Source organism: Lepisma saccharinum, chromosome 21 (assembly GCF_977018435.1).
Source record: "Lepisma saccharinum chromosome 21, izLepSacc3.1, whole genome shotgun sequence".
Taxonomy (NCBI): domain Eukaryota; kingdom Metazoa; phylum Arthropoda; class Insecta; order Zygentoma; family Lepismatidae; genus Lepisma; species Lepisma saccharinum.
The window spans coordinates 19,343,578-19,359,146 of NC_139249.1; the positions used below are offsets into that span (position 1 = coordinate 19,343,578).

General features: G+C 34.5%; 1 protein-coding gene across 5 annotated transcripts in view; it reads right to left on the reverse strand.

Annotated features, from left to right (window-relative positions):
• Window positions 1–2,351: 2,351 nt before the first annotated feature.
• Window positions 2,352–15,569, reverse strand: part of LOC146004410 (protein FAM193A-like) — a 78,769-nt gene continuing 65,551 nt past the window's right edge. For 4 of the 5 annotated variants that reach the window (XM_083143254.1, XM_083143251.1, XM_083143255.1 and 1 more), the window contains one exon: window positions 2,352–4,049. In XM_083143254.1, coding sequence (XP_082999380.1) covers window positions 3,868–4,049 — 182 coding nt within the window. In that variant the 3' untranslated portion in view covers window positions 2,352–3,867. Of the gene's footprint in view, window positions 4,050–11,937; window positions 12,501–15,569 lie in introns of those variants that run through there. The other variant, XM_083143253.1, reaches the window with a different exon arrangement.

Below are 15,569 nucleotides of genomic sequence, written 5' to 3' on the forward strand. Positions count from 1 at the left end.
ATCAGACATTCATTTTTAGTTTGATTAATGTTAACAGTTAGAACAAAGAGAAACTTAAAAAACAAAAATAAATGGTTATACAATCAATCTTGTCAATAAAATTGAGTTGATAGGTTCCATCACTATCATTATTGACAAGATTAATTTTTTATGTGCTGCTTTTTGCTAAATTTATTCCATCGTTATAACGAACATTAATCAAAATAAAAACAAATGTCTGATAAGTGTGTGTGTTGTGTTCTGAAACATTACATATAAAAAAAAGTGTTTAAATGCTTGTAGCAACTACAAGAGGAATAGTTTTTCTTGTATGTACGCATTGCTTGCATTGTAGAATTATTTTCCTGTAGTTCACGGTTATTACAAGCATAAGAAACAGAAAACATCAAGACACTTTGTGAAAACAATGAAGAATTTGAATTACCTGATGATATTTAGGATTCATAATTTTAAATAAAAATAAAACAGACTGCTTCTTTTCACAGTTAATTTGCTATATTACAACAATGTAACATTGACAACATCCATTATATAATGGATTATTTTTGTTTAAAAAAATACTAACCATTGTTATAACTGTATCTTTAGTCAAAATAAATGTCTGATGAAGGGAGCGTGTGTTCTCCTGAAACGTTACAAAGAAAAACTGTTTTATTATGCTTGTAATAACCGTAAACTACAGGAAAATAATTCTACAAGAGGAATAATTCAATAGTAAAGTTTATGTTGTTTCAACAAGTCAAGCAAGTTAGTTTTTACTCTGTGCTTTTGCAAGGATGAGACCAAACAGGTATGTGTGCAGACAAGAAGAACTGGCACAGTGTTGTTCAAATGACATCCTATACGAGATATTTTTTCATTCATTCAGATTTCTTTCCCATAAGCTGTATGTACACGATCCAATTGTCACTGAAACAGAGCATTTATGACCAAGGAAAATTGAACAATATTCTTATTGGAAATCCTGAAAGGTATGAAATTGCACCGTACACGATCAAAAGTAGTGCGGTGCATTTTCTTACTATTATAGTCTTATGCATTACTTTCTCTTCACCACAGAATAGAAATAAATAACCTCAATGATTTTTTTTCAATAATTCATTTCAATAGCACGTGCTTTGATTGGTCGACAATAGGTTACAAAATACTTTATTTAGAACCATTCCTAATTAGAAATTCCTGAACGGTAACCACAAATGTGAGAAGAAACATGATGTCTGACGTCATATCCTGTAAGTGTGGAATTCAATTAATTGTTTGTATTGGGTTGGCAACTAAGTTCCCGCCGTTTTTTTTAATTGGAAAAATCTCTATGACATTAAATACGTTTGGCACGAAGGTGTACATCATGCGAAAGAGAATATATTGTTCTACCTAAATTTATGTTTCTTTGTTACTAAGACACATTTTTTTGTTATTTACAGATCATTAAAATGGAATGTCAAGTTGAGAAGAATGAGCATTTTCGACACCTCCTTTTTGCCTTTAATGAAGGTTCTAAGGCCGCAGAAGCTGCTCGCAACATTTGTGCTGTGTATGGAGTGGGTGCTATAGCTGAAAGAAGCGCCCGTGATTGGTATGCGAAGTTCAAAAGAGGAAATTTTTGACCTCAAAGACGCATCTCGTTCTGGCCGTCCAGTTGAGTTTCATGAAGAACGATTGAACCACCTGTTGCATGATTTTTGTTGGTGACCCTTAAAGTGTGATGCACCCATGCTCCACACTTCTGAACCTTTCCCATCGAGTGAAGATGCTTCTCTACAGTAGTGTGGGAGCAACCCATAGTCTCTGCCAGTTCCCTTGTTGTTTGACGCGGATTTTCATGCAACAGGTGGTTCAATCGCTCTTCATCGAACTCAACTGGACGGCCAGAACGAGATGCATCTTTGAGGTTAAAATTTCCTTTTTTGAACTTCGCATACCAATCACGGGTGGTTCTTTCAGCTATAGCACCCACTCCATACACAGCACAAATGTTGAGAGCAGCTTCTGCGGCCTTAGAACCTTGATTAAAGGCAAAACGGAGGAAGTGTCGAAAATGCTCATTCTACTAAACTTGACATTCCATTTTAATGATCTGTAAATAACAAAAAAATGTGTCTTAGTAACAAAGAAACATAAATTTAGGTAGAACAATATATTCTCTTTCGCATGATGTACACCTTCGTGCCAAACGTATTTAATGTCATGGAGATTTTTCCAATTAAAAAAAACGGCGGGAACTTAGTTGCCAACCCAATAATTCATTGATCGTGTACATATAGCTTTAGGGCAATTAACTGTAACCCTCCTCAACTCCATGCTACTACAGATAAATAACAACAACAAGAGTAATTTTTGTATAAGTTTTAATCTATTATGGATATAAGTAATTCTCCTCGTTAACTACTGGACAGATCTGGTATAACAAACACATTTCACACAGGGAAAATTCTGGCCCCCATCAGAGCCTCACAAGTAAAAAAAGAGGGTAGGGGAGGGGTCATGTTTTATCCTTGAAAGGTAGTACATGCATTTCCACAGACATCAACAATGAAGTGGTTTCTTTTCCTTTATCCTTAATCTAATCTACGCCACTTCACGCTCGTTTCTGTGAAACAAGCACTCAATACTGCTTGATGCTGCATCTTACACGTGTTATTAGTGGGTAACAAAGAAGGTACATTATATATACATATACATTACCTCCAACACAGCATCAACTACATAAACATGGCATTTTAAATTTGCCACTATCAAAAATTACACAGTAATTTCATATTTAATTTTTTTTAAAGAAAAAACACATAACACCTTGCAAATGCAGGTATTTAAATTACAGGATCCCACGCACATATCCAAGTGACAGAAGACACCATTGTTTCTTAATCCTATGCAGTAATCAAACAATTACAACTAAATAGTATATGCTTTGTTAAAATATATTATTCTTAATATCTCCATACCAACAGAGGAGATATATTCCCTAGTTCTACACCTACTGTGACAAACTTATTTGCGATTACGCAAGGAAAGCAGCAAATAAAAATATTCAGAGGGGGAGAAAAAGCTTAGTGTGCATATCTGCATATTACAATTCTTATTTTAAAATGGAATCAGCAAGAAGTTTATTGAACTGTAAGGAACCATAATTCCAACCTGAACATGCTACAACACTCAGTTTTTAAATTATGAATCAAATGTCAAAATTCACTGGTACAATCCTTAGAGAGTTCAGCATTCCTTGGATCAAGCTGTAAGCACTCTGTGCAGCACAAATAACAATCATTTCATATATGCAAAAAACATTCTTAAATCTGTCTAGCTGCAAATTCATTCTGAGCAAATGGCATTTACATGCATGATTAAAAAAAAAAAAAAAATACAGCAACAATTTTTACATTCTTTAATATTTCATGACGCAGCAAACACCACTACCGTAACAATCCTTTCGCTGAGGTAACAACTGCTCTTTTAAAGTATTGTTGAACAAATTATACTTCATTTAGACTTCCAATGCATTCTGTGAACCTCCTCATTACTTTATAATTGAGATCGTACCTATCTGAAAACTACGTTCAACATCAGTGTAATTTTCTAAACTCCTCATACATCATGTTACAAAAATATCAAAATATAAAGTTTCTATATGCTTATTTCATTACAATTAAACAGTAGTGTCTACAAGCATGGCGGACATACAAAAGAACAGGAATAAATCATTCGGCCACATTGAGAAGCACCGCACGCAAAAAATCAAATTGGACCAAATACAACAACACTGCTATGAATATACAGATTGCACCAGACAACACAATGTTGATCATATCCTAAAAGAAATATGAAAACTCATCATGTCAGAAGCAGGAAACTACACCATAGGAATTCTTAGCTGCAGTCAACGGCAGATTTCTTTTTTAAAACAATATCTTTGATGTTTAAATGCACCTTCTCCTTCCTCTCCAGTGGAACAGAATTGAAGCAGAACCTCTTGAAGGCTTCCAGTTCTCTCTCGTCGTCATCTATGTCTCCGTTCTCCAAGTCAATGTCTTTAGGGGCAAAAACACTATCTGCAAACGAAAAAGAAAATGATATTTACAAATTATTCTGTTTGCCTCTTAATCTAGGGGCATATTAGGTTATTTTCCGACCTGTGCTCAACGCTTATTCATATCTTTCTGGAACCAAAATGTCATGTGAACAATGCAAAAATGTTAACTGATTCTGGACCAAAATTGTGTGGCAATAATGGATTTTTTAAAAAAATAAACTAACAAGATCAATTTGAAATACTGAAATGTTTACATATCTACATTGTTTCTGGTACCCTTACAGTTTCTTGCTGGTAGAGGAAACTTGAACATTTCATCAAATTCAAATTTTTCCATGCAAACCTACCACACTCTTGCTGTAGTTTTAAATTAACTTATCAAAAGTGTAGCACCATTAAAACAAAAAAAGCAGTGCTTGGGAAGAAATCCAATTTATGGCACACAATTCCAGTGTTGCAAAGTTACAAGAACTGTTGTCAGTTGGTAACTGTGCATAAATCAGCAAACTTTTTTAAACTTAATTCAGAAATATATACAATAACAAGCACACCTAATTTAGCTGGCAATATTTTCATCTTGCACATAAATCAATCACTTAACTTAGGCTTGCTCCTCAGTATATCATCAAATTAAGTTTAAAATCAAGCACAGAATATACAAGAATGAAAGTGACAACAAAGGTAGGACACAAGAAATGTACACAATGTCAAGAAAATACAAAAATAGATGAATGAAGATGAGGCTTGTGACTGCTCAGTTTATGTTGCTTGTATATTGTATATATTTTAATCTTCCAAGAATGATTCTACGCATACAAGCTTGTGTGTCTAAAACAGAATTCTCATTCACTGAATAGCAAGTGGTCATATATAAGAGGAGGGTGTGGCTAGATTTGCGCTATAATTTTGTCAGTTTAGATGGATGGATATCGATCACACTTCATCGCAAGTCACAGTTTTTAGTGTTCATTTTCAAAATTATATACAATAGACCGTCGTTGATCCACATGTCAATTATACGCACATTCAAAAAAGCACATAACACAGTACAGGTACAGGACTGTAATTTAGGCACAACAAAAGGTAAAGTGCTCCCCTGTGCTTAGCACCACGCCATTTAGGCACAACTGTACATATATTATGAGTATTTTCTCATGTCTTTTGTTTTCTTGTACTGTATACGTATGCACTGTACGTGCTTTTCTTTGTTAATAAACACATGTTTGATTATCCGCAAAAATCGTTATCCACTTAACCTTTGGTCCCAATTAATGTGGATAAAGGACGTTCTACTGTATTAAAAAAAAATCTAAAGGGTGGGAAATTATTTTGCAAATTTTACTTCATTACTATAGGTACTGTCTAGTACTTGAAATCTAAGCATAGATAATCAATTTAGATGTGGAAGGCAAGAACAAAAATGAAATGACAAGAAAAACCTCCGAATTCACAGCAATCCAAAAGTAGTTCAAGATACGAGTATTCTTATGATTGGTACAGAGAGCAAATTTACTATATCTGTGTAATTTATACATCATAATTTTCATGCACTCATTTTAACATTAATTACAAAGAAGAACTGAAGAGTAATTACATGAAATAATAGAAATTTCTACTTTAAAGTGTCAAATAATGTCGGGCAAACTGCATCTTGGACAAAAATGTGAAGTGAATTGTGGCACTAATTAAGGTGAGTGTACATTTGAAAACTTCCAAACCAAATTCATCCCTAGGTCCAAATCTTTAAAGTAGATTGTTACTCCAAAAGCATCTAATTTTGATAAGTTCTAGCATTCTCTGAGAGAGTGTGCATATTAGGAGAGGGGGAGAAATATATATTTTTGTGAACAAGCAGCATTATGTTAAGGATGTACCTTAGTCAAAATCAAATTTAATTTTTACAGATCATGATGATATTTCTCAACAATTACATTGATTTATCGTACACCCCATCGCCTAGATTCTTGATAAAAGTCTTGATTGTGATGCCAATTTTCTAGTAGAAGATAGACATATCAAAGCTACCGAGCTGAAACTGCAATCAAGTAAGGGAAAAGATGACAACTCAAGGAAAACAGTTCATAAAGTAGCTAACTTGCCTTGTCCGATTATTTCCTGTTGCTATAACCACGTGTCTCTTCTACCTTCTCCCACCACCGTCCACCTCCCACGATTTTCAGACCTCTTCCAAATATTACATCCACCTTTATCTGTTGTCTTCCATTCTACAATGTATATTCCCACACGCGAAACTTTCTTCATGTCATAACCAGGCCGTTTGTCCTGACTTCACGGAACTCATATCCTCTTCTACTATCTTGTTCCAGTTTTTAATTAATCCATTTTTTTCACGTAAATTCTTCTAACCACTCTCCTCTCTCAGATTCATAAAGAGCTGCTGTCACTTCCTATGTTGGTTTAAAACTAGACTGCTTGTTATATATTTTGTACAAAAAGTGGTTACAAATTATTGTCAGGATTTCTGCGGTCCATAATTTTCAAACTCAAGAAAGCAACAAAAGTGAAACTGCCCACTGAATATCAAAAGACAAATCCTAAAGTCTTTAATGCCACTAGAATCAATGCTGTAGAAAAGCACAAGAACTTCACATTCATGGCATGGTACTCAACTTTGCCCATAGTGTTCATCAATATTTGCAGCCCCGCCCCATCCTGAACATTACTTTAAACCAACATCAGAAATCATTATCTGAAGTCCGTAATGACGTATTGTGATGAAGAATTGGGGAGGGGGGGATTGCTTTCAGTAGAGATTTCCATGTGAAACCTTCAAAGTTTTCTTCTCATATTCTGTGACCAGTTTTATTTCGAGTTTTTCAGTTTGAAAATTATAGGCCACTAAAACACGTATGGCTTTTGCACCATTCAGTATCTTTTTCTGTATGCAAGTATTTAACTGGATGAGAAAAATTCCAACCAAAAGTTTGTATACATAAGTACACACATATTGTCTCTTTCTGTATCTGTATCGATGAGAATGAAAACTGTTAGTAAAAGAAGATGGTAGGATATGAATTATGCAATGGTGTAAAAAGAAGAGACACCAATAGTGGAAGAAGTCAGAAGTAAAGTGTTTAAACAATGGGAAAGTATTGTTTGGAAGACTATAGTTGCAGTATTTCTGTTTACCAGACATGAGGCCCAATTAATTCTCAAAAAGCAAGGCAAATCTTTAATTAGGCAGATTTCCTGGAAACTATCTATTCCCGAGTAATTTAATTAGCTGAATTTTATGGTTCAATATAAAAACTATTAAGTAAAGTTTTCAATTATTTTTCTCCTGCATAAAAATTAGGTGTGGATAATGATTGAAAAGAATTTAGTACTCACTCATCATAGTTTACAGCTTCATGAAAAAAATATGTATACAAGTTTCGCACACGTAGGTATGGTTGACTACGTTAATATCATGCAATAATAAAGTCCATATACTATGCTAAAATATGAGCAACAGACACGTACAGTTCACATACAGTGGCACATTTTTATGAGGTTTGGACAGTTGAGGAATGTGCCACTTCATCTGAACAGGAGTGTACTAAAAGAGGTGAGAATGTGAAAGTTTTTCACTATTAATGAAAAGTGTTATTAGGACAGTTGAAACATGAAAAGAAAGCAGGAAACACTGTATATCATTACTGTAGTTGTTGCAATTTTCCAGGTTAGCACATTAATGTTTTATAAAAAAATAAACCTTAAAGAAACATTAATGCACGGCAGAGGCGTCTCATAAACGCACGCATGCTGCGCATGCATCAATTGTGGGAAAAAGGACAGCTTGCTCTGCGACGACATTCATGAGCATTTCTGTATTCTAACTTCTTCATATAGGAGAAGTATTTATTTTACACGAGAGCGCTCAACTAAGCTTATATTACATTTCTTGGATCTGAAGTGAAAGAAAGTAATAATTCCTTTCCCACAATTGATGCATGTGTCACTTCAGATCCAAGAAATGTAATATAAGCTTAGTTGAGCGCTCTCGTGTAAAATAAATACTTCTCCTATATGAAGAAATTTGAATGTAGAAGTGCTCATGAATGTCGTCACAGAGCAAGCTGTCCTTTTTCCCACAACTGACGCATGCGCAGAATGCATGCCTTCTAGAAAGAAAAAAATAGGAAATAAAGTATGCATAGCAGACAGTATTTGAATCCAATGTAATTAAATGACATGATTATTTTTCAATTTGCTCAATTGTGTGAGAAACCTCAGAATTCATATTAAAACAATACATAAAAAATAAATTTATCTTGCAGGTACAAGGATAATAAGATCATGCCAAGGTTTGATATATTTAATAATTAACGAAAGTTTACTTAATTATGAAGTCCAGAAATAAAAAATGTGTAGGGCCCCTCACCTCTACAGCCCCTATGTGCAATACACGAACATAGCTTACCTTGGGCTCACCTAAATGTACACACTGTGTGTGTGTGTATACATATATTTATATAGTGGGGTAGACAATGAAGCTGTGAATATTTTGTTGCGTACAAATGAATAGTAACAGACACACACAAATAGGAAAGGGGGGGGGGGGGGGTTGGTTTCACTCATAATTTTGAGGGACAAGTGAAAATGTATTCAAATTGGAGGCATTGCAAGTGGCTATTCCTCATTACATATAAGATAATTAGAGGTATGCATTGATTGATTTGGTGTTTTAAGTCCACTTTACGCACAGTAAGGCTAATCGGGACTGACCCTACAGTTTAAAGTGGAATCTGAAGCACTATGTGCCTCCACCGGGTATCGAACCCGGGATGCCTTGATTACAAGGCAACGAGGCTACCACTGCGCCATCAGGGAGGCCTCTAGAGGCATGTATATTTTGTTTTTGACAAAAACACAAAATGTGAAATAACATATTGTAATGTTAATTTTTAATGTTTCTGAAAGGTGTGAGGTGCATTTTCCTACACTGTTTCGTCACAAAATGATGCAAAATGAATTGCAAAATGTGAAATAGACTTTTAAACACGAAATTTAGAGTTTATTTACCGACGAGAGACTCTTTCTGGAAGTTTTAATTATCCTGAGTTATGCACTTCACGAAAATTGATTAATTCTGCAGTAAATACTTAAGAAAAAATGGACCTCTTTATACAGGAATAAACTTAATACTCTGGTAACTACATAAATCTGCTATTAGAAGGGATAACTCATGTTAGGTTAGGCTACTTTTGTGTAATGAGTGCAGTTTTTAAATCAAATTTAGGATTATGGTTACAATTTTAAAACCAAAATGTGATTTTATATGCTGCTTTTGATCCGATTTTTCACTGCTATAACACCAAAATTTTATTTTATTTGCCGCTTTTGAACCCGAAATTTTGCTTTTTAATTTACCAAAAATATGTGCCTCAAAGATAATGAATACGGTTTAGAGCGTAAAAGTCAAACCATTGCTATACTTTACATCACATTAGTCCTTTGTGTAACTACCATAGTTTCTTTTCGAGCGAGATCTATTTTTAAGCAAACTGTTGGTACAATTCTTACAAGGCCAAAAATAGTGCATACATTAAAACTCGTATACTCTCTAATTACTGCATGTAGTTTAGACCATTCATTCAGTTGGAATCTTGCATCTCATAATTCCATTTACTCTAGATCTTGTTAGCAATTTCACCTTTAAACATACTGCAAGCATTGATTTAGAATTTCACTTAAATTTACTTGGTATACTCTCATTTCACTCTTTCGGTCCTAATTCGAGAACTGCCCCATTGTTATAATTCATATTTGGAGGCTGCATGAGTGACCGTCCCCTATCAGCAGCTTCGAATCATCACGACTGGCAAGAAAGGATTTACTCTTATCGCTGGTGAACGCTGAACGAAAGGTCATTTATCCAGGTGGTTGTCAGCTCAGGCTGCAAGTCGCAAACTTCAGGAGAACCTCTCATAGCCTGGTATCAGGCAGCAGCCTGGCAGTTAGGAAACACTGTTCTATGCAGCTTTGCTTTACTTATGAGAGAACTTTCACAAGTGTAATGCAATAATTATGGAAATAACTTTTGCCATGTCTAAGAATATTAGCTTAATATTTAAAATTGCTGTCCTTCATGATATGGCACAAAACATTAATTTGCTCTCCTACCTTGCTTAATGTTCTCATTTACCTTTTAAGTTTTGGTAGCTTACTTCAGTTTCTGAATTCATATCACTTTTCTTATTTTCTCTGCAGAAAATTATAATGATTATTTCAGTCCATTTTAGATACACAAAGTCTGTACCTTGTGTCTATTCGTGAGGTAATGCACATGCAATTCTACTAAAGTTTAAGCAGAAAAAGAATGAATATAATATACGTTTATGTCTCGTTTTGTATTTGTAAAGGATGGGCCATGGGAATGTTTGAGATTTGCTTCGTTCGTGGTGCATTTGCATGGTGAGTTGGGAGGTAGTACCACACTGTGAAGATTGGTTCAAGATGGACAATTGGAGGGTAAAACAGTGTGTGTCAGCAGTACAGCACAGCATAAAAACATATCATTCAGAATCAGTGTCTTCAGCAATAGCACGAGACATGTTTGGTCCGTGACAGGAGTTCTGAACTGACTAGGTCTACATAAACACTGGTAGCCATGGCTGGATGTTGCAATTCTGACCTGTATCTGGTAGGAAGAGATGAATGGGGTACTTCTGTACCCTCACTGTTGATGGACATAGGGAGAAGTGCTATGTTGTTGCCGGAAAGTCATATTTTGTAATAATTGTTAGAACAAGATAAGAATACTTAGTTACTAACTTTTCCAGTCAAACTAAAGAAGTAGTACCTACGTCTCCAAACTGAAATTGGCTCCTGTTGGAGATTTTATGTGCCGAGACTAGTGTGTACAAATCAATGTAGAAAAGTAATTGTAGTAAATACAGAAATAATCCTAGTTGAATATTTCAATATGAATTACCGCAAGATGTTTTGATGTAACATTTTCAGTAAAAATGAATTGCTTGACATACTGGGTCTTCTTTCTAAAGCAGTTTTACTTTTTCTTTGTGTTGTGTAGGAAAGCAGTAGAATTATTTTTGTAATTGCTCGTCACGTTCATTTTTTCTTTTGGATATTTTAATGCATATTTTGCTTGTTTTTAGTTCGCACAAATCCTCTGTCAAGTCATAATATATAAATCACCAATATCATACACATACATATCACAGGTTTTTCGACACCTATAAATAATACCAACTACTATTTTTATTCTGATTATGTTCAGTATGTTAAGCAGTGACAGCATATCTTGGCAGATAACAATCTTCATTTACAGTATAAATGCAAGTCCTCACAGATAGTGTTGCCATCTAGAGTATTGAAATTGTAACAGCACAACACACACATCTGGAGATGCAATAAACAGCACTTTTCAAGGACTGGCCTCTTCTCAACTGCTGTGGCAGTTTACATTTGGTTACATATAGTGATCTGGTGGCGAGTGTATGCCCCATTTTACAGTAATCCTAGACAGAACAGCTAGACCTGGAAAGCCTTATGAAATTTGTGAGATTTAGCAACACCTTCTCACATTAAAAAAGAAGGTCTAGCTAGAAGCCAACTGCTTTCTTACAGTATTACTACTCTACTTATGCAAATTTTTTTGTATTATCTCACGATTGGTTTTAAAACTGTACACAATTTATATAATTACGATACACATTCTCACAGTACTAACCTATATCTGTTTCAAAAATATTCCCATCCGCGTCCAGACAGATAAATGAAAGTTTATGACCCTTACGGCTTTCACGGGTTGGATTACATTTCAAACCTCACCCCATATGATTTACTTTGCAGTACATACATTGTGACTTGTGCCCATTAAGAGGAAAAGAAACTTCGTATAGGGCGAACAGTTTAAATACTACAAAAAATATAACAGTTAATGTACTTGACACATTTATTTTTCAAATTTGGTAATAAAATCAGGTACTATTTTTTCCCTCTCATCTTCAGCTTAACACAGTACAAATGAGTTCTATTAAAGAAAGTACACACAAATAGTTGAAGAAGGTACATAAACAAACAAAAATCAAGCTGGCATCTGCTCACTTGCTTCAGAAATAAAATGAAGTTTTCCTCTCTTCAACTGTTAGCAAACAATAAATGCAGATATCAAATTTTGATGCAAATGGCATAAAATATTTCTCGGCAATAAAACAATCATTCCTGTGTGTGCTAGTAAACAATAAATGCAGTTATAAAAAATTGATGCTTTTCCTGTACAGTCCTCCTTACGAAACAAAAATGTTCTTCAAAATCTTCCTCTAAGATAATTTTGTCAACAAAAATGAAAGTAATATAAAATTGTAGTGGAAAGTAGAGCAACACTTCTAATCTGTCCATTAAAACAATCTTCATCAAAAAGTGGCTTACATAACATTTCTCTCATTTTATTTTAAAGCAGTTAGCTGTAGTGCCACTGTAATAAACACTTCATTCTCGTTACCTGTAATAACAGAAAACAACTTATCATTTACAGTTAGAAGGATTAGCAAAACGAAACACTTGACATCCGATTTGAGTGTTGAAATTTGAGTACTTCATGCATAAACTAAAGTTCTGAAAAAGCATTTCTCTTTTCACAGAATAACTTGTAATATTAGGCAGAATCTTTTCATAAAAACAAACTGAACATTCGTCATTTGAGATGGAAGATTTGATCTCTTAAAATTCACTGTGCGTGTTCAGCAAAATGATTTGATTTATACCTAAGTGGAAAATGCTCTACACTTGTCAATCAGAATTTGATACGAATTTATATAAATTTCCTACAAAACTTGAGTTTTACATTATCAGGGTGGCCACTCTAGGACCATGATAAAATTCAAGAATAATTCTCGGTTTTCCAGGCGACCTTTCCAAAGATTCAAGGCTACAAGCAGATGTTTCCTCTATTTCAACCTTACATATTACCGCATCTCACCACACACAAATATATTAATAATATATGGTTCCAATGTATCCAAAAATTCTAATTGAATTCAATTAAATGGTACATACATTTAAAATATTTGATTTAAGGTGTCATTTCATGTACTCAGACTCTAAATATATCTACAAGCACAAGTCACAAATGTTACAGAATATACACATCTACAAAAAATTGTTAATTGTTCAAGAATTCAAACTCAAATTTACCTAAACAACCTCTAGATATTATATCTTCCATCTGTCAAGATAGATGGTTCTGCACAGGACACTAACAAAGTAAATTCTGTATTATTTTCCACGCAGCCTTGTAATTTCCATCCTCGATAAAAATAAAAAATAAACTGAAAAAATTGCCTCGTGGCATTTATAAATATGATAAATTCAATGCAATTTGGATTAATGATGGTTGCAATTTTTCACGTCTACGGAGAAAAATTCATGCATCATTCTCCTATAATTCCCGGAGCAAATAATTCATGCAGAATTATTGGAATTCAAGGAATTCCCGGTGAGTAACCACCCTGATTATATAACGTATAGTTTTTGCTTAATTTGTTATACTTATTGCAATGTAATAATTTTTAATGAAGAAAATCATCTTTGGATAGTGTTCTCTCTGTAATTATACTGTATATTTATTTTACACACAGTATAAAGTTAACGAAGATAAATGACATTTTCATGGTCATATAAATATCAGTTTTGCAGTGTAATATACATATTTATATCCATTTGATTATGAAAGAAATTTGTAGGCATTGAAAAAATTCAACTGATTTCGGAGAAGATAGTTCACCTATATAGGTCTCCAGTTTGGGTACTAGATTCAAGTCTGTCTGTCTTCTCCTGTCATCTTCATTCTTTATGTAACTACTCAAATACTTAGAATAGCATTTGCACAAGATCAGAAATATTACTGAGCACATTCAATGTAAGTTAGTTGTGTATGTACATTACAACTTCAGATTATTCAAATATTGCAATGCCTATTCATAGTTTTCAAACTGGAAAATCACTAGTACGAGGGTCACTATTTATATTTTGAGCCTTGGCAACACTGATTGAAGTTAGGAGCGATTTGACGTTTGCACGGAATCGTCTGGCATTATTGACCATAACGTACTTCAAATGTTTTGTCAATAGCTTCATTTGTGTTGTTTATGTTGCCTTGGAGATCGCACGACAACAATAAAATGGAATTAACTCGTGAACATTTTCGTGCGATGATTTTTTACGATTTTCGACGTGGATTATCAAGACAAGAGTGCATCGATCAACTTACTTCCACATTTGGCGATGAAGCCCCATCCTTTGCCACTGTGAAACGCCGGTATAACGAATTTAATCGTGGCCGCCATTCGCTCACCGATGAGATTCGCGAAGGTCGTCCAAAATCAGTTGTTGTTCAAGAAAACATTGATGCTGTGCAAAACCTAATACAGCAAGATCCTCATGTGACATACTGTGAGATTGAGGCAACCATAGGCATTAGTTCCACCAGCATATATAAAATATTACATGATCATTTAGCTGTGAGAAAGGTATGTTCTCGTTGGATCCCACACAATTTGACAAAAACTCAAAAAGACGCTCGCGTCAATTGGTGCAAACAAATGCTCAATAAATACAATCGTGACGTATCAAAAGACGTATATAAGATTGTAACAGGTGACGAATCATGGATATATGCATATGAGCCGGAACGTAAACAGCAGTCGACTGTATGGGTGTTTCAAGATGAACCCAATCCAACAAAAGTTGTTCGCGCTCGAAGCACATCGAAACAAATGGTCGCCTGTTTTTTCGGGAAAACTGGTCATGTGGCAACTGTGCCTTTAGAGGAACGTAGAACGGTCAACTCTGAATGGTACACAACAATTTGTTTGCCAGAGGTCTTCGGTCAAATACGGAAAACAAACAAACGCCGTCGGATCATTCTTCATCAAGACAATGCCAGCTGTCACACATCTCGTCTAACAACCGACTTTATGAACAGTCAAAAAATCGAATTGATGGGTCATCCGCCGTACAGTCCTGATTTGGCACCCAATGACTTCTTCTTGTTCCCGAATGTCAAGAATAAATTGCGTGGACAACGATTTTCGTCGGCAGAAGACGCCATTGATGCGTTCAAAAACCATATTATGGAGGTGTCTGAAGAAGATTGGAAAAACTGCTTTGACAAATGGTTCGAACGAATGCAAAAGTGTATTGACCATAAAGGAGAATACTTCGAAAAACAATAAAGCAGTTTTCAATGCCAAATTCCTGTTTTTTCATTGTTAAGCTCAAAATATAAATAGTGACCCTCGTACTACCAAGTTCACTTGTAAGAATTAATGCTCTGCATATGATATCTGCCACTTCATTAAAAGTATGATGTACATTTTTTATACTAAGATCTAAGGATCTATGTAATTAAAATTTTAGGAAATCACACCAATAACCTTGAAAATGAACAACTTAAATAACCAACAATTTTATTAGTATTTTCAGCATGTTTGTAATTAATTTCTCTGGTAATTCTTCTAACATTGCTTTTCACACCTTGTACTGTGTTTACATGTTTCTCTAATAGTAATTT